This window comes from Marmota marmota, unplaced genomic scaffold, assembly GCF_001458135.2.
Source record: "Marmota marmota marmota unplaced genomic scaffold, marMar, whole genome shotgun sequence".
Lineage (NCBI taxonomy): Eukaryota > Metazoa > Chordata > Mammalia > Rodentia > Sciuridae > Marmota > Marmota marmota.
The window spans coordinates 4,543,529-4,566,834 of NW_026000241.1; the positions used below are offsets into that span (position 1 = coordinate 4,543,529).

The window sequence follows — 23,306 nt, forward strand, 5'->3', positions numbered from 1 at the left end:
AACTTGGTCTGCAATTAATGGAAGCAGCTAGCTTACAGTGAGATTTTAAGTTGGCATGATCTTGTGATTATCCAATTTTTGGATATATTGGGATGATCATTTGCCATGACCTGCATGGCCAAACTCTAGAAACCAGCAAGGGGCCATGGGGTATTAATAAAGACACACAAACATTAAGAGAGAAAGCTGGGATCAGGTGAGACACTGACCTCTAGTTGAGAACAGTGACCCAGAGCTGGCTCAACATGTTTATTATATGGGTTTTTATCATCAAAAGATTATCTGTGGGAAAGTTCTGCAAAAGAGAGCAAAGTGGAGAGGACAGATGAACTTTGTGTTTGTAGCCTTTGGAGATTTTGATTGTGTTCCTGTGTTTAGGAAGGCGAGTGTACAGTGGATATTTTGGGAGTGTCTGGGGTGGACTGGTCAGGGACTGTGGATTGTTTATCCTGATCTCCATCTTTGCCCTCTTAGAATCATCAATGTTTTGCTAAGATGCATAGCATTCTGGAATATATAGATTACATTTGAATCACTTTCTTGAAGCTGGTTTGATTAAATGACTTTGTCCTGTCACATGTGGAAAAGTCAAAGGTTTTGTGATAATTCTGATAGCTTTCGCTAACAGAAAACTAGGACAGTCTGTCCCCATCTTCCACCTTCATCCTTTCTGCTGCTTGCAATATCGATGATGTAACTGGAGCCCCATCTCAGACCATGAGGACAAGGTCTACTTTCAGGAACAAGGGATAGATAGCTAGAGTCAATCTGGGCAGATGACCCTGAGTCCATGCTCGGGTCTGATTATTTGTGATCTGTACTCCCCCCACCCCAGATTCATAAGTTGAAGTCCAATACGGTGGCATGAAAAGGGAGGAATTTTGGAAGGTGATTATGTCATTATCCTTTATGAATTGGTATAGTTCCCTCTTTTGAATGAGCTCAGTGGGAGATTTCTTTACCCTTCCAACATGCAAGGAAACACACAGAAGTTCCATCTATGATGAGCAGGCCTTGTCCAAACACCAAAACTGTTAGCACCTTGTTCTTTCCAGCCTCCAGAACTGTGACTAGACATTTTTACTGTTTATGAATTCTCCAGCCTAAGATATTTATTTTGCTATGGCATCCCAGATGGACTAAGATAATTCCTTTCCTCTTGGGGTTATCCTATCAAGATCAGAATCCTAGTCTGCTACTTACTAGCTGTTTGGCTTGGGGGAAATTGTTTATCTCACTAAGGCTTCCTTCCTTACTACTTAATCACACCCCCTTTTGTTCTCTTTTGAAGATTTACAAGTCTGCATGTACAATATAACTGAGCCAATACCTTCTAAGCATTTGCAGTACATTGAGTCCAATTTTTTCCTTTCTTTATTTTTGCATCATGACTTTAAAGCTTAAATGTTTTAAAATCATAAAAGAAATATGTTTACATTTCTATATTTATTTCTTTATGGTACTTGGGATAGAACCCAAGACTTTGCACATGCTAGGGAAGTGCTCTTCCCCTGAGGTAACTTCCTAACCCCAAAGAGATGTTTGAGTTTTGGAAAACATGGCAACCTGATGTTGGAGGAAACCACTGGAACATTCAGTAGTTTCTAAATATCCACAGTTATGTCTGAGAAACTTTGGTCTGCTACTGGCTCCAATGTGAACTTAAAATTTGAAGATGCACAACCAGAAATCCCTTCTCCCTTAGATGTTGCAGGTAGTGGAAGTTACAGGGGTTTTGAATACAGTGGGAAGACAAAGGAGTGAGGTTATGGGTGGAATGGTGGGGGCTGAGGTGGGGGTAAGGGGGTGTCCACTTCAGCACCACGGACAGTAGCTTCCCCTGCCCTGGCTCCTCTCTCTGCCTGTAGGTGTCTCCCGCTGGACACAGGAGGCCACAGACTGGGTGGATGGGAGGACTACTGGCTGTAAAATTAGAGAGGAACACCAATGGCCAAGTGAGACCAAAATAAATAAATAAATAAATGCAGTATTAGAGGAAAGTCACCTTTATTTTTCTCTTTATTTATCTTGCAAGTCCTTTTCTTATTACAAAATGATATGTATCCATAGAAGAAAGTGTAAAAAATAAAATTCTACAATACCAACATATCTCAATAATCACTGTTAATATGCTCTCATCCAAAATCCCAATTTTAAATTATAAGAAATGTTTTACATGTGAAAATTAATCTTTGTCTAAATGTATTACATTTACATGTAAGCTCTGTTTAAAGATGCTCTGTACTGGCCATGAAGCCCATGAAAATGCGGTGCCAACCAGCATATCTGCCCTAGGCTGCCCGATGCTCCTAGGCACATAGTGGGTCTTCAGTGAGCTCAGTAACTGCAGACACTGGGGTGTCTTTCTCCTGTCTCCAAAACTATGGCTGGTTGATCCCGCTCTGGACTGTCCCCTGATCATGACATGGATGGACCTGCCGGCAGGTGAAGCCTTCCCCTTGGGTGGCATAGGAGATTCAGGGGAGGGTACACACCACTGTACTGCCCCATGACTCTAGGACCAGCCACATGAGTCTCCTAGCTATTGAGTGGAGGTGGTAGTCGTGGTGCAGAGGGAAATTTGGTATCTTCTTAGCATCCTACCAATGTCAGGAGACCATCTCTCTCCTGCTCTGCTATGAGCTGAATTCCTGAAGTTCTCACTTGAGGCAACCACAGAAGGAAATTATGGCCAGGATCCTGAGAGGGCCAAACACATGGTCTCTTGGGTGGCGTCTCCTAGCTGCAGGAGGGTGACCCAGGTGGTGATTAAAGGGCCTCAAGATGGAGCCACCACATTGCTGGAGATCCCACCAGTTAAAAATATCCCTGGATTAACACAAGGCATAATCTCCAATGGATGGGGACATAATCGTGCACACAGAGCCTTTGGCCCATCCTAGTCAAACTGCTAAAAACCAGAAGAGAAAAAGTCAGGATTATAGCCAGAAAGGAAAGAAACAGAAAAATGATACAAAATATGAAATTTTCCTAACAAGGGGTGTGGTCCTCGAGAGGTTCTTCATGCCCCTGAGCTCACTTCTCCAGGTTACTTGGTATTCTACAGTTTTCTTGAGAGCTGGGGATGGAATCCAGGGCCTGGCACATGCTGGGCAAGTGATCTACCACTGAGCCCCAACCTCAGCCCGCTACATTATTTTTTGAAATGGTAAAGAAATGGGTCCAAATGACTTTGGCCACATCTTCTGAGAAAAAAAAAATTGTAGAAGTGGCTCCTAACTTGTCATAGCCACTTCCTCTCTCACATGTACAAGCTCTTTACGAACAAATGTAACAGGAAACCTAGAGGGAAAAGGCATCAGCGATCTCCAAACTTACTCTAGGGAAGCTACGGATGTACCAATGCGGAGGGGAATGGAATGTGTGGCAGAAACTTGGAACAAAAAGGCCTCCCCTAGACAATGTGTCATCTCCCCAAGACGTGAACTGTGATAATGTCTCTAGAGTTCCTGGGGGCCTTGCAGAGCCAGGGAGGAAACATCTGATAGTGGACATTGCCTATCACAGGACGGGTGTGTCTCCAGACAACACCCAAGAGGTCGCCATAACTCCAAGGGCTGTGAGCGCAGCAGAGGACAGTGAGCTGCAGCCGTGGCTGAAGGGAGGCACTGTGGGTTGAGGCTGAACAGGACCTTATGCCAATGAAAGAACAACCTACGTGCACGCCCAGGGAGCCAGATGAATCAAGGGGCTTGGGCAGGAGTCATTTGTCCATCCAGATGTCCAGTGTACCCTTTAATGATTGACCACCAAGAAGGAGGGGGAAACTCGGGATCCCCATAATCTCATGATCACTCTGTCTAATCACTCTAGCAATGAGTGATTCAGACTCACCCAGAGAGGATGAAGTCCTACAGGATGGGTGTGTCTCCAGTAATACCCCGAGGGCTATGAGCCCAGCAGAGGAGAGTGAGTTTTTTTTTGGAGGCTGCAGCCATGGCTGAAGGGAGGCACTGTGGGTTGGAGGCTGAACAGGACCTTATGCCAATGGAAGAAAAACCCATGTGCAACACTCTGGGAACCAGGTGAGTCAAGGGGCTTGGGCAGGAGTCATTTTGTCCACCCAGACTATCCCAGTACTTTTCTGAGTGTGTAACTGACTTCTGCTCCTTCCATGGAATGGAGGCCTTGACCCTCCCAGCACTGACTGAGCACGCACATGCTGAGCCCTGCCCCATGCCCCACAGCGCAGCAGGATCCCCAGCTATCCCAGGATGAGCCTTGGAAGTTTGTCTGCCTGGCAGTGGTCCTGACCCTGCTTGTTGGTCATTATCCTTGGGGTGGACCTGGTCAGAGGTGAGGTGACCAGGCCATTAGTAATGGGCGATGGGAAAGAAACAGGGCCTGAGTCTGTAGTGTGTGGACAGGGGCCCCAGGAGCTGAGGTGGAGGTGGAGTAGGAAGGCATGGCTGGACTGTTTCTCTGGGAGGGTGTGTTTTGTTTTATTGTTGTTGCTGTCAACGTGGGGCCTTGTACACTCTAAGCAAGTACTTTCCCACTCAGCCACTCCTCCAATCCTGAGCATGAGCATCTTAGAAGAAAATGGTCTTCCTGAGCCTAGTCTGCAGGAGGTTAGTGGTGGGAAATGAAGGGACGAGTCACCTAAAGCTCTTTCTTTCCTCTCCCATCCAGTCTTGCTCTTTCTAAACCAGGTGAGAGATGAGCTGAAGCAACTAGACACCAAATGTGAGTGATGATTGAAATGGTGTGTGGCCCTCCCACTACGACCAGCCTTTAACCTGGGTCTGTTCATCTCACAGGGACCTGCCGTAGTCTGGCTGGGCACAAAATCACGAGCCACTCATTATTCCCGAACTCACACCGGCACTCTACAAGCACGTTCTGGGGAAAATCCACCAGCACTCTACATCCCAAATACTCTCTCAATCCCGGGAGAACTCAACGGGAACTCAAGGAGCAGGTGGGCGCCTGAGGCAGCAGGATATGCCCTATTCCCAGCAGGAATCACCTTAAACCTGGAACCGCCCTAAACCCCCATCCACCCTAAACCCTGATCCGCCCTAAACCCGGATCCGCCCTGGTCCTTGAGCAAGGTCACCTTTCATGCAAAGTCACTGCAAATGACCTGGGTCCAAGGCAAGCCCATTTCCACAATGGAGAGTCCTCCCTCTAAGCAACATGGGGTAGGCTGACAAAGAAATTGCCATGCGTCATTCTTACTTAGCTATGGCTCTCAGCAGAGACCGGCCAATGGTGGACACAAAAGAGACGCCATGTGGGGAGAAATGTTCCAGCAAGTGGAGGCTCTGCAGGCCAGGAATGGTAAGGAAGCCAGAGGCAGGGGTGGGTGGTGGGAAGAGAGCTGGGAGAAGGAGGTTGTTCTTTTTACATGGTTCACAGAGGTAGCTTCTGCAACAGATGACAGCGTGAGGGGCATTTTATGCAACCCAACTCACAGGCGAGGTTAGTTTCCACTTTGATCCACTATTTCTGTATCCTATCTTTGGGTAGTCTAGACAGGGAATGGACATATGCAAAGGCAATGTGCTTTTTTGCAATGTGCCAAGTGATAGACCCAGCATGATTTTCTCTTAAAATTAGGAGCCATCTCTCCACAAAGCCAGAAAAAGATAATTTCAGTTTTACTATAAATTACTGCAAATTCTGAACTTGCTTGGAATGCCTGCCCATGCCTTGAACTCACCCATGCCTGGCTCTCTGACCAGATAGCAGCCCTCTCTGAAATTTTAGTGACGCCTCATCAATCTTGGCCTTCCCTGGCCAGATTACGACCCTCTCTGAGGCTCTAATGACCTTCATAAATTCTGACATCAGGGCCAGCAAAAATGTAAACTAGCCTTTGTGTTATGCTCGTCAGAGTTTTATTATCTATAACCCCCTCCCCTTTATGTAACTTTCTGGGCTATAAAGCTGGGCTGCAAGAAAGCTGTGGGCAGTTTTGGGTGGGAGAGGCAGCCTGGCCGGTCGAAATAATAAGCTTGCTTTAATTTGATTTTAATTGGAGTCAGTGGTCTTTTCTTGTGTCCTGGTCTTACAAAGATAGCTCAGTCCCCACCTTCAAGTGGTCTCTTTGGGGGTTCAGAACCCTTAGCTCCAGGCAGTTCCCAGTGCGTTCAGCTCATCTGTTTCCAGTAACTGCTACAGGGATTTATATTCATCAGGTGTTCAATGAACTTACACACACACACACACTCACACACACACATACACACACACACTCTAAACATTTCTAAAACATTTAGGAAAGAGAGTAAGGCTCTCATATGACAAATTAAATGCCAATCATGCAAAGAAATGATTTCCTGAAACTCTGGCCCCAGAGTTCCTGAGGTATCTGTTCACTTATTCATTTGCATCACATAAATGCAAGAGTTTTCAGTAGGTCATTGTTAGAAAACAGGGATACTTAAGTGGGAGTATTTGACCCTCAGAGATGTATTGTATTGTATGCAAAATATCTGTAAGGGTCCGGCGAAGCGTCGGAAAAAGAGACCACCAAGTGACCACTCATGCAATTGGCAGAAGGGGATTTATTGATCTAGCATGCTAGGGCTCCATGCCCACTCAAGAAGGGAGAACAGCCCAGAGCCCCGAGCAGGGGCTGAGCACTGCTTAAGTACACTTTTTTTGGAAGGGCTGGGATTTTACATACATCACAGTCTCCTTTAACAAATCATTATACACCGAGGGAAAGTCAAACAACAATTCTTAGACTTGATTAGTACATACATTGGCGGGAACAGGTCAGGCTGGAGTGATAGGTCATTCCTAAGGAGGGGGTTACATTCAAACTGATTGGTCCAGGCCCTGCAAAGCCTACGTGACAAGCTGCACAGGGTCTTGAATGCTATAAATCAACTAAATAGCCAGTAGGGCATTGTCTTAACTGCCTCAGGAATTTAACCCAGGCTTTGCAGTTTAGAAGCAGGTTTACAATGCCTGGTCCTTTACCCTTTAACTTTTATGCTTTAACTTCAATTTCTTTTACCCTTACAATCTTGGTTGTCATACCTGTGTGTGGCTGGTATTTGCCTCTACTGGGTAGAGATAGGGATGTGGTTCATAGTCTGATGTGCAGCAAATATCAATAGTTCCAGGATGAAGAAGCTTTAGTATAATCTACAGCATGAAGGTTTTCTTCCCTTGGATGTCACCAGTGCCCCAGGGGGTGGGAGAAGAACTTCACCTGGGATCCTGGCAGGGAGAAGTCAATGGGAAAGGCTTATTGTGCCTGAGCTGTGCTCTGTGATCACAGGACTTGACTGATACTTGGATGTGTTTTCACAGCAACTGGAATGAAGCACTTTCTCATCTCCATTGCTGGCATACATGAGACATCTGGTCACTGATCCAGTTATTATGGTATTGAACTTTTCACCCGATATTGGATCTGAGAGAAGCCATAGATCTGCTGAGCTGCTTTCCCCTCCATCCTCAGTTTATCCTGGGGTGCAATCTCATTAACCACCCCCAGCTTCTCTCCAGGAAAGAAGTCTCCCTCAGCACCAGTCCTCCTGGGCCTGTCTTCTCTTCTTAAATTCTGCAGAGACACATAAAATGATACTGGGGTAAGACAGCGAGCACATATGACTTAGAGAACTTCTCATAGGAGAAAAATAACACAGTTTGTTCAGAAAATAAATGGTATAAACAAGTTGAGTGTGAGAATATTATAGAGTAAAATTGTCCTATGAAACAACTGAATTAATGTTTGGTTCTTGTTTGGATTTTGATGAGAAATGTTGTGTTTGAGGAAACAACAATATTTGAGTTCTCACTGGGTATCATGACATTTTAAGACTTTACTAACTTTTGGCAGGATGGTTAATTAATAGTAATAGTAATTAACTTAATGCAATATGAACTAACTAATAGTAGGGTAGTTACCTGTCAAAATGAATTGATTCTGGACTTCCAGTTTCTGGTCTGGCATGGAAGAAAGTAAGAGTGGCTACTCGAGCCTAACAATAAGTAAAAATGTGAATAAGCTGAAAAGGCAAACATTTAGATTTGTAAGAGGTCACAGGTCACAGGACATATTGCTGCGTCCACTCTCGAAAAGATAAACAGGCAAATCAAGAAAGCCGCCATTTACTGGGATGAAAAGTCCCCTGGGTGGCAACCTCTTAAATGCCAGAGCCAAGGGCAGGACATGTCCACTGTAATTGGAGAATGCTGGAAGCTCAGTGTGGACAGGAGCAGAGTTAAAATTCTGGCAGATCCAGTTATCAGCCACCTCTTTTGTGTACCAGGTTGTCACAGGACTGTAAATGGGAAGGGTGTGCTTCTGGCTGAGGGGGGGAAGAGGAGCCATTTGGAGGGATGCCCGTGCATCCTGCTCTTCCTACAAGGTCTGAGCTCTGGAAACTACTCAACTGCAGCCTAACCTGCTGGGTTTTGAAAAAAAATTAGTGCATAATCATTTTACATAATATTGGGGTTCTTTTTGACACAATTATAGAAGCATGGAATTTAATTTGCTCCATCACAACCCCAGTACTTCCCCTTCCTCTCCTCTCCTATCTTTTCTGGCTATTCTCCCAGTCTTTCTTCTATTTATTCATAATTGTTTAAAAAAAAATTAGTTCATTATAGATATACATGAAGGCGAGCTTCACTGTGGTATGCTCATGAATGTCATAGGGCTGGGTCAGTTTCACTCCCCCATTCCTCCCTTTTCCCCTCCCTCCCCCTTCCCCTCAATCCCCCTGGTCTGTTCTACTGATCTCCCTTCTATTTTCAGGGGATTCCCCTGTTTTCCTTTCTTATTTTTATCTAGCAACTGGGGTTTTAACAGAACTTAATGACCTCGGAGAATGAAAATACCCAACTCTAGTCAGTTTTAGCCATCCTGTTCTATCTGGTGTGTGTGTGTGTGTGTGTGTGTGTGTGTGTGTATGTGTGTGTGTTTTAGAGAAAGAGAAAGAGAGAGAGACAGCAGGGGGAGGGTTGGAGAAACTGAATAACACATGTGTTTGTCAGACTCCAGAGGAACCGGGTCACTCACAGGGATCACATGAGATCTAGTCATGGGGCCGTAGAACGTCCTGCTCCCCGACACCTCACCACCAATGACTAACAACTTGTTTGAAGCAGTTCCTTTTACCCAGTATGCCATTTTTGGCTATCATTAAAAAAAAAAATTATAAGAAATTCTACAAGACAAAAAAAAAAAAGTTTGAAGAGACCAAGAGAGAATCAAAAACACCCCAGCTATGGAAGGATTGTTGGAACAGTCAGACTTGGGATTTCAAACAATTATGGCTGGAACCCTTTACTCTTGGGATCCATCACAAGGCTTCCTCTCCGATGCTTAGGAGGCCAGATTTACTCTGTCATACAGGTTCTGGAAGCTCTATTGGGAGAATCCTGGGTGTCTTGGAAATCAGGAAGCAGGATGGAAATCAAAAAGTTAGCAATCCATCTGACATATGAACCAATTACTCTGTTCCTTGGTATTTATCCAAAAGACCTAAAATCAGCATACCCTAGAGATATAGACACATCAATGTTTATAGCAATAGCATGTTAAGGAACCAACCGAGATGCCTGTCAAGAGATGAATGGATAAAGAAAATGGGTTTGATCCTTAGCACCACATAAAATAAATAAATAAATAAATAAATGTATAAAAAAAATCTAAAAACAGAAAGTGTTACAAAATTCAGTATACCTCCTTAAGTAAATATAGGGTAAGTTACATAGTGCTTGAAATGGGGTTATGACCTTAAAAGAAGATATTCTATGCTATAGATATACAGGTAAAGTACCTAGGCCATTACAGGTAGAGTTAAAGAGCGCCATTGATTATAAAAGCAAATTAGTGGGAAGAGGTTATAAATGAAACGAAATAGACCAAATGGGGCTGGGGGTGTAGCTTAGTGAAGGAGCACTTGCCTGGCATGTGTGAGGCCCCAGGTTCAATCCTCAGTACTGCAAACAAAAAAGCAAACAAAGGTTGATAATTACTGACGCTGAGCTGTGGGAAAGTACCCGGGACTTGCAAACACTAGCAAGCAATCTACCATCCTCCTGCCTCTGACTCTTGAGCAACTGGGGTTATGGCTCCCTCTTTCTTTAGTTCTACATTGTCACCTTCTCAGAGAAGCCTTTTGTGCCCACCATTTCCAATATTGTTTTCCTGATTTTAAAATCACAACACTGTTTTTATTTCCTTTAAAATGTTGTCTTTTTTTTTTTTTTTTGGTACTAGGAATTGAACTCAGGGGTTCTCAACCACTGAGCCACATCCCCAGCCTATTTTGTATTTTATTTAGAGACAGGGTCTCACTGGGGGCTTAGTGCCTCAATAAGTTGCTGAGGCTGGCTTTGAACTCGTGATCTTCCTTTCTCAGCCTTCCAAGCCACTGGGGTTACAGGCGTGCACCACCGCGCCCAGCTTAGTTTTCTTTTCTTGTAACAAAATAAGCAAATTATAAGTTGAATAAACCTTCATTCTTGTAGAGAATGAAGGTTTATTCAACTTACAGTTTTGGAGGTTAAAAGATTGGGTGGCCCCATCTGTTTGGGTGGCCCCTTGGCTACATCATAACATTTTGGATGACATCATTGCCGAACATGCAAGAAGAGTGATCACATGGCGAGAAACAAAGACTGAGAGGGATTCAAGGTCCAGGCTTGCTCTTCTACAACTTTGTCTCCTGAGAAATAACTCACTCTGTGAAACCAGCATTAATCCCTTCTGAGAGCTATGCCCCCATTGACCTAACCACCTTCCACCAGTTCTCACCTATTAAAGGTCCCACCACCTCTTAATACTGCCACACTGGAGACATGAACCTTTGTGGGGACAAACCATATCCAACCACAACACACTCTGATACATAAGTGTAACTGTTCTATTCACTTACTCATATGCTTGTGAACTATTTTCTCCCTATAGTTTGCTTCACACTAGGAGGACAGGGACCTCATCCTGCTCACTCTGTGCTTGAATTCCCAGAGCAGAAAGCATAGAAACCGCTCAATGAGGTTCAATGAAAGGCATGCATGGAGGATGCTAAAAGAAGCTGTTGGTTGGCAAACACCCTCTAGGACTGAGATAATACTACCCAGCATTCATGGAGCATTTCCTAAGTGCCCGCAAGTTCACCTGCACCACATGGTGAGGCAGGGACTATTATTATTAGACTCCCTTTTTGCAGTAGGAGGCTTGGAGAGGTAAAGGTACTTCACCAAAGTCACAGGATTTTAGCCTGCATCTCTCCAGTGGGATTCAGTGCCCCGAGACACCAACCCATCCACTCTACTATACAAGTTTCCACATGCCTATTAATCTGCGTGTAAGGAGAGGAGAAATAGTTCACATCGGTAACCAGCTGGTCTCTTCCAGAAAACAAAAATGTCACCAGAGAATTCTATTGAAGTGATGCATGGTGTCATACCAGGCGTACCAGGCAATTAGTAGAAGTTTTCTGACCCTCCCATGTTCAGCTCTCAGTGCCCATTGGTCCAAGCCCCTGGGCATCCTTCCTTGAGGGCACATGAGAGATGAACCAGGTTAGCGCCTTGCCTTACATTAAAAAGCCCAGTGGAACATCCACCTGCACAACTCACCCAACTGGGGCCTTATCAATCCCCAGAAACCAATTCCAAGTTTTGTCAGTGAACACGCCATGGGATATTAAGGGACACCTGGGGACTTATTAAAAGTTGACATGCAATTCTCATCTCCCTTTACTTGTGTAAATTAAAAATTCCCTAATTATCATACACAGAGCTGCAGGCAGAAAAGTTTTGAAGCAGCTCAGAGCTAATGTGGCGACATTAGCAGCCCACTGTGGAGGGAGGATCCCCAGATGGTTTCTGATTAACAACCAGACAGGTAGATGAAAATTAGCGGTGGCCCTCTTTTCCCTCAAGACACAAAAGAGCGTCAAACAACCCAATGCCACCGAACAAACTTTAACCCCTCAGCATGCAAAGCTGTGCGGCCCCTGGGAATGTTCCATGCTAACAGCACAGACGGAGGTGGCCTCCAGGGTTGGGGGGGGCCACCAAAGCTTCTACATCCTCTGTTACCTCCCCCATCAAAATGCTCACCCTGTTGTTTAAATTCCTTCTCTAACACATACTCTTTTTTTTTTTTTTTTTTTTTTTTGAGAAAAAGGAAAAAGAAGGTTTATTGCTTTGCTAGTGAAGGAGAAACAGAGGGTACTCCTGTCCCAGAGGTTGTGATTCTGCCCATCAGCAGGAACAGGGGTGTTCCTTTTAAAGAGGCGTTTCAAAGGTTACATTCCATGGGATCTCTGTTGGAGTTGTAATTCACTTGTTAATTTGAGAGATAGTCATTTCTGAGACCTTCCTGTGCCATCCCCAAAGTCTGGATGACTTCATTCCTATGGTGGGTATGTACTCAGGGACAGGTAACTGCCTAGGATGGGGAACAAAAGTAATCCTGTTTCCCCTGAGATCAGGGGTGGGGAGAGAATAAGGAGGAGAAAGGAGAGAGGAAAAGAAAGAAACATGTCCGTTTTAAAAATAAGTTGTAGTGGCAGAGCAGCAAGGGCCACATTCAAAGCATGAAGTGGACACGGTTACATTTCCCCACTGTCAATTTTTATATTCCATTTCTGTGGAAAAAAGGGGGGTGACATCAAGCTGCTTCCTGCTGAAAGAGGACAAAGATGGGGGAAGCAACCCAAAGTCCTTGTTCTCTGTCAGGTGGGATGGGGACAGTTAAGGGCATTCAGCATCAGAGCAGTCCAGAAACCCACAGTGGCAGGTGGCAGGTGGCTGGACACGGCATACATAGGACAGGAATCACACTAAGACAATAACAAACAGGACAGCAAAGCATTGCCTTTTGGTAAACATTTATCACAAAAGCAATTAGTATTTCAGCCAGTCTCTGAAAACCATGAAGACAGTAAGTCATACTCATATCAGTGAAAATCAGATGGAGTTTATCAACAGGAAGTTAGAAAGATTTGTAAGCCTATGAGATCAGGCTCAAATCAACTCAGGACAAACTTGTGACTCTAGAGTTCTTGGTGCTCAGCATTATCACGCACATCCACACAAGAACCCTCCCTTTATAGCTTCAAGCTTCATTTACTTTAGGTAGGGCTACAGGTACCCTCTTTGCCTTCTAGATTGGTGGCCCTTGAGGGTAGGACCCCTCTGGGCCTGCTGAGCAGGGAGTTCCCACTGCCTGGCACTGCGGAGGTGCTCAGTACACACTTGCTGAGTAAACAAGAAAATGACTCTGTCATTACAACCTATGGGGAGTCTATGGGTTGCAAAATCCCTCTAAATTGTGGGCAACTGTGCTCCAATTTATCTGAAATGCATTTTTGAGATGTGGTTGACATCACTGAATCCACATACCCTCACATGTATCATAAGCAGTATCCTCCATGTAGGTGAATGTCATCCGTGGATTATCAGGATTTCCAGGAAGGTCCTTTGAATTTGAACCCCTGTTTGTCCTTTCCGGCATCTTGAGCTACTCCCTGCTCCTCACTGCCCGCGCACCCTGTCTATCATCTTTTCTTTTTCCTTGGGTGGGTAATCATCTTCCTACCTCAGGTCCTGTGCACATGCTCTCCCCTCTACCTGGCCCAGCCTTTCTTCTCCCTCCAGCCCTGGAGAAGAATGTGTCCGCTGAAATGCCACCTCCTCCATGAAGCCCTTCCCCACCAGCCTGCCCTTATCTCTGAGGGAGAGGTTGTCCAGTGTTTGTGTCACTGCGTTCCTCTCCCCACTCTCTCGTGTGAAATTCAGTTACTCCCCCTCCACCTTCTCCCTCCACTATAAAGTCCACAAGAGCAGGTATCATGTCTGCCCTGGCCATTGTGGGTCTCCAGCTCCTGGCTCAGGGATGTGCCCAGATGTTCCAGACACATCTGTTGAATGGGTGACAGCTGGGGCTGGGCCTCCTCTGAGTGGGAGGTAAGATATCTCATGCACAGGCTTGAGGTTCCAGGGGAGTCATCTCTGCCATAGGAAGCAGCTAGTGGGGCCGCCCTCTCTTCTCCCCACCATCAAGGACCAGATCAAGCATGAGGTTTCCTGCTTCTGTTTATTGCCAAGTAGATGCTGATCTCAGAAAGAGGAGACCATTTGAGCAAGACATTGACCTAGGCATGGAAGGGTGCTTCAGACTGAGTCCACAAATTTACTCTATAAATACTTAAATTTACCCTATAAATAAATTTACTCTATAAATACTTACGGACCATGGGCTATGTGCTAGAGATGAAAGATGATTAGGACTCAATTCTACCTCTGAGGGCTGCTGGACAAGGAAGGGCTATTAATCATACGTTGTCCAGATACTGCAAGATAACGGTGATAAAGATGTCAGAGTCCTGAGGTAGTCATCGCCCCCTTTCCTTCTCCGGAGCCCCTGCAGGTAAGAGGATACATAAAAAGAAACCATCCACAATTAAATTACCAAAACCATTAAAGAACATCTGCCAGATTTCTCCTATTTGGCATCAGATTAAACAAAGAGGGCTTTTCTCTCCCTAAATCAAGGGCAGGGTGCAGTGAAGGGAAGGAGGTGGGGTTTTTTCTTGAACGACAGATGGGTCTGATCCACCTTCTGTCTTTCTCCTGGACACAGGTTCTGTGCACAGTAGGGGCTGATGCACGTGCAGAGAGTGAGATGACTTAAACGTATTGTTCATCCACTGAATCAAACCCAGTGCAGATGTGCAGCAACAAAGCTTTCTTTTCCTATGTCCTGGCTCCATCTCTTGGCTGATTGTCCCTCTGATGTCCTTTCCTGGCTTAGGCTGTGCCAAGAAAATGCCTTATGAAAGAATATCTGGGGACCCAGTCTAATTCCTGCAAATTCTAAGTATTCTGCTCTTCTGGGAGGATGGAACTTAGAGAAAACCGTTTGCTGGGTCCTCAGCTCCTGCTGGCATTGCCCTCCCGAGGTGGCAGTCTCCAGACCCTTCCTGTCTTTTACTCCAAACCTGCTGGGAGCCATTAGCCAAGTAGGTATGACAATTTCCTTGCCAGAGTACCCCATGTTGCTTAGTGGAAGGACTCATGGAAATAGGACATTTTGCAGTGACATTGCATGTATGTGACCTTGCTCAAGGACCAAGGCGGATCCGGGTTTAGGGTGGTTCCAGGTTTAAGGTTATTCCTGCTGGGAATAGGGCGTATCCTGCTGCCTGAGTTCCCCTTGAGTTCTCACGGGATTCAGACAGTATTTTTTGGGAGACAGAAGCCCAGTGGGAGTGGATTTGGGCAGAGAACGTGGATTTCCCCAGAACGTGATTGTAGACGGCTGGTGTGAGTTCGGGAATAAAGAGTTGCTGTTTGAATCTACAAGCTGTGTGGTGGCTCGTGATTGTGTGCCCAGCCAGACTGCGGCACAAACCCATCATCATCTGTCCTCCCCTTCACAGTCCCAGAGTGATTATTCTAAGCTACCTAACAGCCCTTCACGGTCTGGCCCCAGCTGACTTCCCAGCCTACCCAAGTCCATTCTGGGTGCTTCTCTATGCTTTTGCTCATGCCAGTTCTACTGTTTCTTCTGTTGCATGCCTGGGACACCCTCCCTGGTACTGGATTCTCAGTACCTCTTGCTCATTCTTTAAAATTCAGCACAAGAAGGCGTAGTGGTGCATGCCTGAAATCCCAACGACACAGGAGGTTGAGACAGGAGGATCGCAAGTTCAAGGCCAGTCTCAGCAACTAAGTGGGGTCCCAAGCAACTTAGCAGATCCTGTCTCCAACTTTAAAAAATAAAATAAAATTCGGCACAAGGGCCACCTCCCCGTTCATCCTCCTGACCCATGGGCTCTCACAGCATCGTGCCCACATTATATTCTTACTGAATATTTCCTATACACAGAGACCATTCCAGGGATTGGAAACTCAGTATGGACCCAGGAAGATGCTCTCCCGGATACTAGGACGTAACAGTTGAGTGGGAGCTAGGGACTCATAACCAGGCAATGACAACACTGTGAGACAGGGGACTTCTAAGGGTACTAGGAGGCAGAGGGGCACCTGACCCAGGCAGAGTGGGGAAATCTTGGAAGACTTCCTGGAGGACGTGACATGCAACCTGAGACCAGTTGACAGAGGCACTTGGGTGCAGGGAACAGCGGAGGCACAGGGGTCGAAGTGAGAGAAAGCCTGGCCCATACAAGGACTTAAAAATGCTCTAGACTCATTTTAGAATAGAGGTTAAAAGTTGGGGGTTGCTGGAATTGGAGAAGAGAGTCTAGAGAGAAAATCAGAGAGGTTAAGAAGGAGCAGACAGTAACTTGTGGACTGCATGGGCACGTGGAGCCATGGAAGGTTCTAAGCAGAGGAAGATTGTAATCTGGTTTGTTCAGCAGGAACCTAGGGTGAGAGATGAAGCAAGGAGAGTAGGAAGGGGGCTCTAATGGGCTGTGTAGGGTCCTCCAGGAAACTCATGTCCATCTGGAACCTCAGAATATGGCCTCCTTTGTAAATGCAGGCTTTGTGGGTGTTCTTAGTAGAGATCTTGAGATGAAACTCTCCTGGGTTGAGGGTGGGCCTATAAGGGGACAAGGGACAGGGAGGAATGCAATATGAACACAGAGACAGATGTTGAGCCATCTGTCCACAAAGCAAGAAGCTGCCAAAGGTTGCTGGCAGAAGCCAGGGGACAAGTTGGGAGTCATTCCTCCTCGGAGACCCCAGAGGGAAGCCAGCACCTTGGTTTGGGATTTTGGGCCCCAGAACAGGATGAATTCAATTGTTTTACAGTAGTTTGTGGTTATTTCCTATGACAAACCTAACAATCAAATGCAGGTCTCATGCTGCCTTCCAGGTTACAAGTGTCACCATCACCTTACACAGCAACCAGCAGGCTTTGGCAGTCCTCTAAACACTTGAGCTCCGTTTTGGTCCAAGAACCAGACAAGCCCAGAAGTCAAGGAAATCCCACCCAAGCTTCCAGGCTACAGGATCAGGCCTGGCACTGTGTCCTCCTCTCCTCTCCAGTCCTGCCCTGCACTGCGTGGTAGCACCTGAGAGTCCTGCTCTGGCCACTTGTGCTTCCCACAGGCCTGGCTCAGCCAAGTCCCTGCCACCTTTATAGACTCAGTAGTCCGACCCTGGACTTCCTGACCCGGCGGGCCCTTGCCTGGTTCCTGATCCAGAACCATGGAGCCAGGGAAAGTCAAAGGAAGCGGTTTGGAAGTTTGGGCCTCCTCTGGGAGAGGGTTTGCACACTCTAGTCCTTCCCAGGGAGGGAAGGAGCCCGGGGTTGGAGGACAAGGGGCGGGTCCAGGCCTCATTTTAAAATTCCTTCTCTGCCCCAGGACCTATTTCAATCCTGTCCAAACTTGGGCACTTTGTCACTCCCATCCGTCGGCCTAACAGTCCCATCTGGGGCCTCAGAAGAACCAGACTCAAAGCTGAGCACAGGGGACTGGTGCGCAGGGTCCTGGGGGGCGGGAGTGCACCCCGCCCTGGGATCCCCTGAGATTCTTTTGGAAGGCGACGCTGGAGACCACAGGGATAAAGCGAGGACGCAGCCTCTCGCCCTGCCCACTCCCCTTTCCAGGCTTGCTGTGCGGGCGCGGCCGGCCGGGTGTCCCCCACCTCCCCGCTACTCCACGAGTGTTTGTCCCAGGCTGTCTTCTGGGGAGGTGACTGAAGCGAGGGATCCGGGAAAGGGCTGAGGGTGAACGGAGTTTTGGGGTGGGAGGAGGATCTTGGACCTAAAGGCAGACGAAGGAGGCTCCAGGCGAGCAGGGCCCGGCGGGGAGGGTCCTCATCCCAGAGTCCTGCACCCACGATCACTGTGCACTTGTCCACGCAGGTCGTAGGGTGAAATTTGCGAGTGAGGGACACCGACCGGCGCTCGCCCATCGCCCGCATGCTTCTGCTGTGCCGTACTGTGAGTGTGCATATTAGTGTTCCACCCCAGGGTGCAGACTTATGGACTCTGCAATTGTGCATCCATCTCCACGGGCGGGTTCTAGACATCTGTGTAAAAGCTCGGGTCTGAACACAGCTTGTGTGCACGCACACACTTTGTGCATGTTTGGTTTAAGTAACGGAGCCTACAGCGCCTGCGCAAGTGATAGTGGGAAGTTGGAGGCAGGTATGTGGAGGAGTGGGTATGAGATCTCTGGCACCGTGCCCCAATCTGCAGACACAGGGGGCTGCCCACCCCGAGGAGAGCTTTCCAGCGGAGCCTCCCGCACTGCTCTCAAACGCGCCAGGTTGAGGCTCAGGCTGCCCTGAGCAGGAGAAGGGAAGCTGAGCCCAGTTAGAGGAGTGGGTACCCGTCCCTTAGCCCTGGATCAGCCAGCAGCACCTTGAGACCCTTCTTCCTTGCTGTGGACAGGCTGGGCAGTGAACACAGAGGAGAGTCAGGAGTAGACTGAGGGAGGCCCATTTTGCTTTTAAATATTTTGATGTAAATTTCACACAACATAGAATTCACCATTTCCAAGGGCACAAATTCAGTGGCATCTAAAACATTCGCAATGTGCAATCATCACCTCTCTCTAGTTCTAAAATATTTTCATCACTCCAGAAGATACCAGTAGCCCCCACTTCTCCTTCCCCATGCACCAGGCTCTGGTAATGTGGACTCTCTCTGTCTCTATGAACTTGTCTGTTCTGGACTTTTCCTATTAAGAATCAGATCCTTTTTGTCTGGATTCTTTCAGTTAGTATGTTTTCAGGGTTCATCTTGTTGCAGTATGTAGTTCATTTTAAAAATTCAGGTGAAATTCATTGAACATAAAGTTAATTATTAAGCATTTTAAAATGTAAAATTCAGCTGAATAGGGTGGCACACACCTATAATCTCAGTGACTTGTGAGATTGAGGCAGGAGGATGGAGGTCAGCCCAGGTAACTTTGCAAGATTCTGCCTCAAAGTAAAAATAAAAGGGGGGAGTGGACAGGGCTGGCTTGGGATGTAGCTCAGTGGCCTGGGTCCAATCCCCAGTGCCACACACACACACACACACACACCCCACATACACACTCATTCATACGAAGCCTACAATTCTTTGGCAGTTAGTACATTCACAGTGTTGAACAACCCCCACCTCTATTTAGTTCCAAGGCACTTTCACAACTCATACCCACTGTTAGTCACTCCCTATTCTACCCTGCCCTCATTCCTTGCCAATCACAAATCTGCTTTCTTTCCCTGCTGATTTACCTATTCTGGACATCTCAAATAAATAGAGTCACATACTCCATGGAATTTTTGTGTCTGATTTCTTTCCCTTATCGTCATATTTTCAAGGGTCCTCCACATTGTAGCACGGATCATGCTCCTCCCCTTCATAGTGCTGCATGATATTCCATTGTATGAGTGGACTGCTTTTTGTCTATCCACGTGTCAATCCATTTTGCATTTTAAAATAAATTTTGTATTTTGCATCAGGTCTGTTTGCAGCCTGGAGAAAAGAGAGAAGGAGAGGAGCCATAGCAGAGAGAAGGAATCCTGTTAGAGTGGGTGCAGGATGCGGAACTTCCCTCACTGAGAACAGATATTACTTGTTGCTGCTCAGGGAAGGAGATGGAGTGCCATTGAACAGGGTCCAAAGAGCCCCCCACCCCTTGAGGGGTAGGCAATAGGACCTCAATTCAGCCTGGGCTTGTTCTTGACTTCCTTAGCTGAAAAGAATCCCAGGATACATCAAAAGCAAGGTACAAGCAAAGATTTATTATTTAAAGACAGTAAAATGTACATACCCCAAAGGCAGAGTGTGGGTGCCCCTTTCTTCTCAGAGAAGAGAAGATGAGTGATGCAGAAGATTGAGGTCTCTGATTTTCTGGGAAGCAGGTGCTCAGGCAAGCTTCTTTGAAGATCCAATCCCATGATAATCATTTGATATTTGGGGTTCAGAATTTTTTTTTTTTTGGTTAAGCAATCTATCCATAAATCAATTGTGGGCACATTGTGTAAGTCTTTAAATCTGTTGACATTTAAATTGACTACGTTTTTATTCTAGTTGACCTGTTATAAGGATATGCTGGAGATTTTGTTCATCTATCTAGAGGGACAAGCGTGGCTAGTCATGCTCAATGATGGGAGTGTCCATCCACTGAGGGTTTCTTTTTCCTCTCTTCCTGAGAACCCACCTATCGTAAGAGAACCCATCACTGAGTCTTGTTTTGTTTCTGCACTAAGCAGGAGGCTGAGGATGGGAAGTTCAAGGATAGGGAGAGGGGAGGAGACTCAGAGAATAATATTGGCAAGTGCCTGGAGATAGAGGGCTCCGCTGGGGCCAGACAACATGACTCCGTGGTGATGCCATCCTTTTGGGCAACTCACAAGTTATACCAAACGGCGGTGATGACAGCTAAGTGCTTCTTGTGCATCAACTCATTTAAGCATCAACTTAAGTAATGGCTCTGAGATAAAGACTATTAGTTCATTTTCCAGGTGAGTAATGAGTCTCAGAGAGGGCAAGCAACCTGTTCCAAGTCTCACAGCTAGTAAGCAGTGGTGTCGAGAATTAAACAGACCCTACATCCTTTCTGTGACACAGGGAAGAGATGACTTCCAACTAATGGGGGCAATTAGAGAGTGACTTTGTCTTAACCCTTGTGGGATTTGTACTCATAATGATGGGGGGAAGGGTAGAGAAACTGGAACAAAGAAATGCATGGTGGGATAGGAGTGTATGAGGCTAACATAGTAATAATCGTGTAATAATTATTATCAGTAGCAGTTCTTATGTGTTGAATCCTTACTAGGACCTGTACAAGCACTGTATGTATGATCTTTTTGGGGGGAGGGCAGTACCAGGGATTGAACTCAGGGGCACTTGACCACTGTGCCACATCGCCAGCTCTATTTTGTATTTTATTTAGAGACAGAGTCTCACTGAGTTGCTTAGGGCTTCGCTAAATTGCTGAGGCTGGCTTTGAACTCAAGATCCTCCTGTCTCAGCTCCAGAGCTGCTGGGATTACAGGTGTGCCCCACTGCACCTGGCAAGATGTATAATCATACTTAAGCCTCAACAAATTTAAAAAATAATGACTAACTGTGGCTTAGATGGGCGAATTACCCTCTTCAGGAAGTCTCCCCAGGTAGGACCCGTTAAAGACCCTGTGCTCCTATCCACGGCTTTTTCTTCCCTCTCTCCTCCCCCAGGTGCAACCACAATGCCGGGGCTAAACTACACCTGGGCGTCTGAGTTCATCCTCATCGGCTTCTCCACCTTCCCACAGCAGCTTCTGCCGGTCTTCTTCCTGCTCTTCCTGCTCATGTACCTCTTCACGCTGCTGGGCAACCTGCTCATCATGGCCACCATCTGGGGCGAGCGCAGCCTCCACACCCCCATGTACCTCTTCCTGTGCGCCCTCTCCATCTCCGAGATCCTCTACACCTTGGCCATCATCCCCCGCATGCTGGCTGACCTGCTCTCCGCCCACCGCTCCATCGCCTTCCTGGCCTGTGCCAGCCAGATGTTCTTCTCCTTCACATTTGGCTTCACCCACTCCTTGCTGCTCACCGTCATGGGCTATGACCGCTATGTGGCCATCGGCCACCCGCTGCGCTACAACGTGCTCATGAGCCCCCGTGCCTGTGCCTGCCTGGTGGCCTGGTCCTGGGCGGGTGGCTTGGCGGTGGGACTGGTGGTGACAACATCTATTTTCCACCTCACTTTCTGTGGACCCAATGAGATCCAGCATTTCTTATGTCATGTGCCACCTCTGTTGAAGTTGGCCTGTGGGAATAATGTACCAACTACTGCCCTTGGTGTGGGCCTGGTGTGCATCACGGCCCTGCTGGGCTGCTTCCTCCTCATCCTCCTCTCCTATGCCTTCATCGTGGCTGCCATCTTGAGAATACCATCTGCTGAGGGGCGGCACAAGGCCTTCTCCACCTGTGCCTCCCACCTTATTGTGGTGATCGTGCACTACGGCTTTGCCTCTGTCATCTACCTCAAGCCCAAGGGTCCCCACTCTCAGGAAGGCGATACCCTCATGGCCACCACCTACACGGTCCTCACACCCTTTCTCAGCCCCATCATCTTTAGCTTAAGGAACAAGGAGCTGAAGAACGCCATGAAGAAGACCTTCCTCAGGAAATTTTATTCCTCAAGCACCTGAGTAGCCAGCGTCGAAGTGTTGGGAGAATTCAGTACAAAGAGGATCATGCCCTTATCTATAAATGGAGTTAATAAGAGGTACTTTGGGGCTGGGGATGTAGCTCAGTTGGTAGAGTGCTTGCCTCACATGCACAAGGCCCTGGGTTCAATCCCCAGCACCACACACACACACACACACAATAATAATAATAATAATAATAATAATAATAATAATAATATATATGTACTTTTTAAGACTGGTGTAAAGAGTTGTGTATATCACATAGGTGTTGCTCAATAAATATTTAAAACTTTTCTTCATCTTTATGAGTTCTTATATTAGTTCTGTTTTTATTGAGATGTGACAGATTTATCAGGATATAATTCAAATTCCATATGGTTTATCCATTAAAGTGCATATTTCAACGGTTTTAGTACATTTGGAATTAGGCAACCTGCACCACAAACTATTTTAGAAAAATTTCATCACCCCCCAAAAAGAAACTCACCATTAGCAGTCACTCCCCATTTCTCCTAATCCCTTTGTCCTCAGCCCCAGGCAGCCACCAATCTACTTTCTGTACCAATTTGTTCATCCCAGACATTTACTATGACTCATAAATTAAATCACAGTCTTTTCAACTGGATTATTTTACTGAGCATAATATTTCCGAGGTTCTCCCATGTTGTAGCATGTGTCAGTCTTCATTCCCTTTAATCAAATGATCTTCCATTGTACGGATATAATACACTCTGTTTATCCATTCATCATTGATGGATATTTCAGCATTTCTAATTTTTTTTTGCTCTTTTTAATAATGCTGCTACACATGATTATGTATAAGTTTTTGTTGGAATATATGTTTTTACATTCCTTGAATATATACTTAGGGGTAGAATTCCTGGACCAAATGGCATCTCTGTGTTTAACTTAGAAACTGCTAGACTATATCCCAAAGTCTGCACCATTTTACGTTACCACTAGCAATGCCCTAGGGTTCCAATTTCTTTTCAACCTTGCCAATTCTTGTTGTTATCTTTCTTTTTCACCAGCCATCTTATCAGGTGTGAAGCGGTATCTCACTGTGGTTTTGATTTGCATTTCCCTAATGAATAAGGATGTTGTGCATCTTATTATGTGCTTTTGCACCTTTCTATATCTTTTTAAGGGAATATTTTTCTACATAACCATCTTTAATAGGATTGTTTTTTCTTTTTGTTGAATTGCAAGAATGTTTGTATTTTCTAGTTAACAAGTCTGTTATCAGA

The 23,306-nt window shown here is 46.2% G+C and overlaps 1 protein-coding gene, 1 long non-coding RNA gene and 1 other non-coding gene across 3 annotated transcripts; all 3 read left to right on the forward strand.

The window, feature by feature from the left end:
* The first annotated feature begins 4,889 nt into the window (after positions 1–4,889).
* Positions 4,890–7,683, forward strand: LOC125613728. The gene is made up of 3 exons (XR_007344282.1): positions 4,890–4,942; positions 5,223–5,304; positions 7,291–7,683. It is a non-coding gene; the product is annotated as an uncharacterized LOC125613728 (long non-coding RNA).
* Positions 7,684–21,108: 13,425 nt separating this feature from the next.
* LOC107145587 (olfactory receptor 10H2) lies at positions 21,109–22,116 on the forward strand. Its single transcript, XM_015489607.2, has one exon. It carries the CDS (start codon positions 21,109–21,111, stop codon positions 22,057–22,059), a length of 951 nt encoding a protein of 316 aa, XP_015345093.1. The 3' UTR covers positions 22,060–22,116.
* Positions 22,117–22,149: 33 nt separating this feature from the next.
* On the forward strand, positions 22,150–22,223 carry Trnav-cac. Its single transcript has one exon. It is a non-coding gene; the product is annotated as a tRNA-Val (tRNA).
* The last annotated feature ends 1,083 nt before the right edge of the window (positions 22,224–23,306 follow it).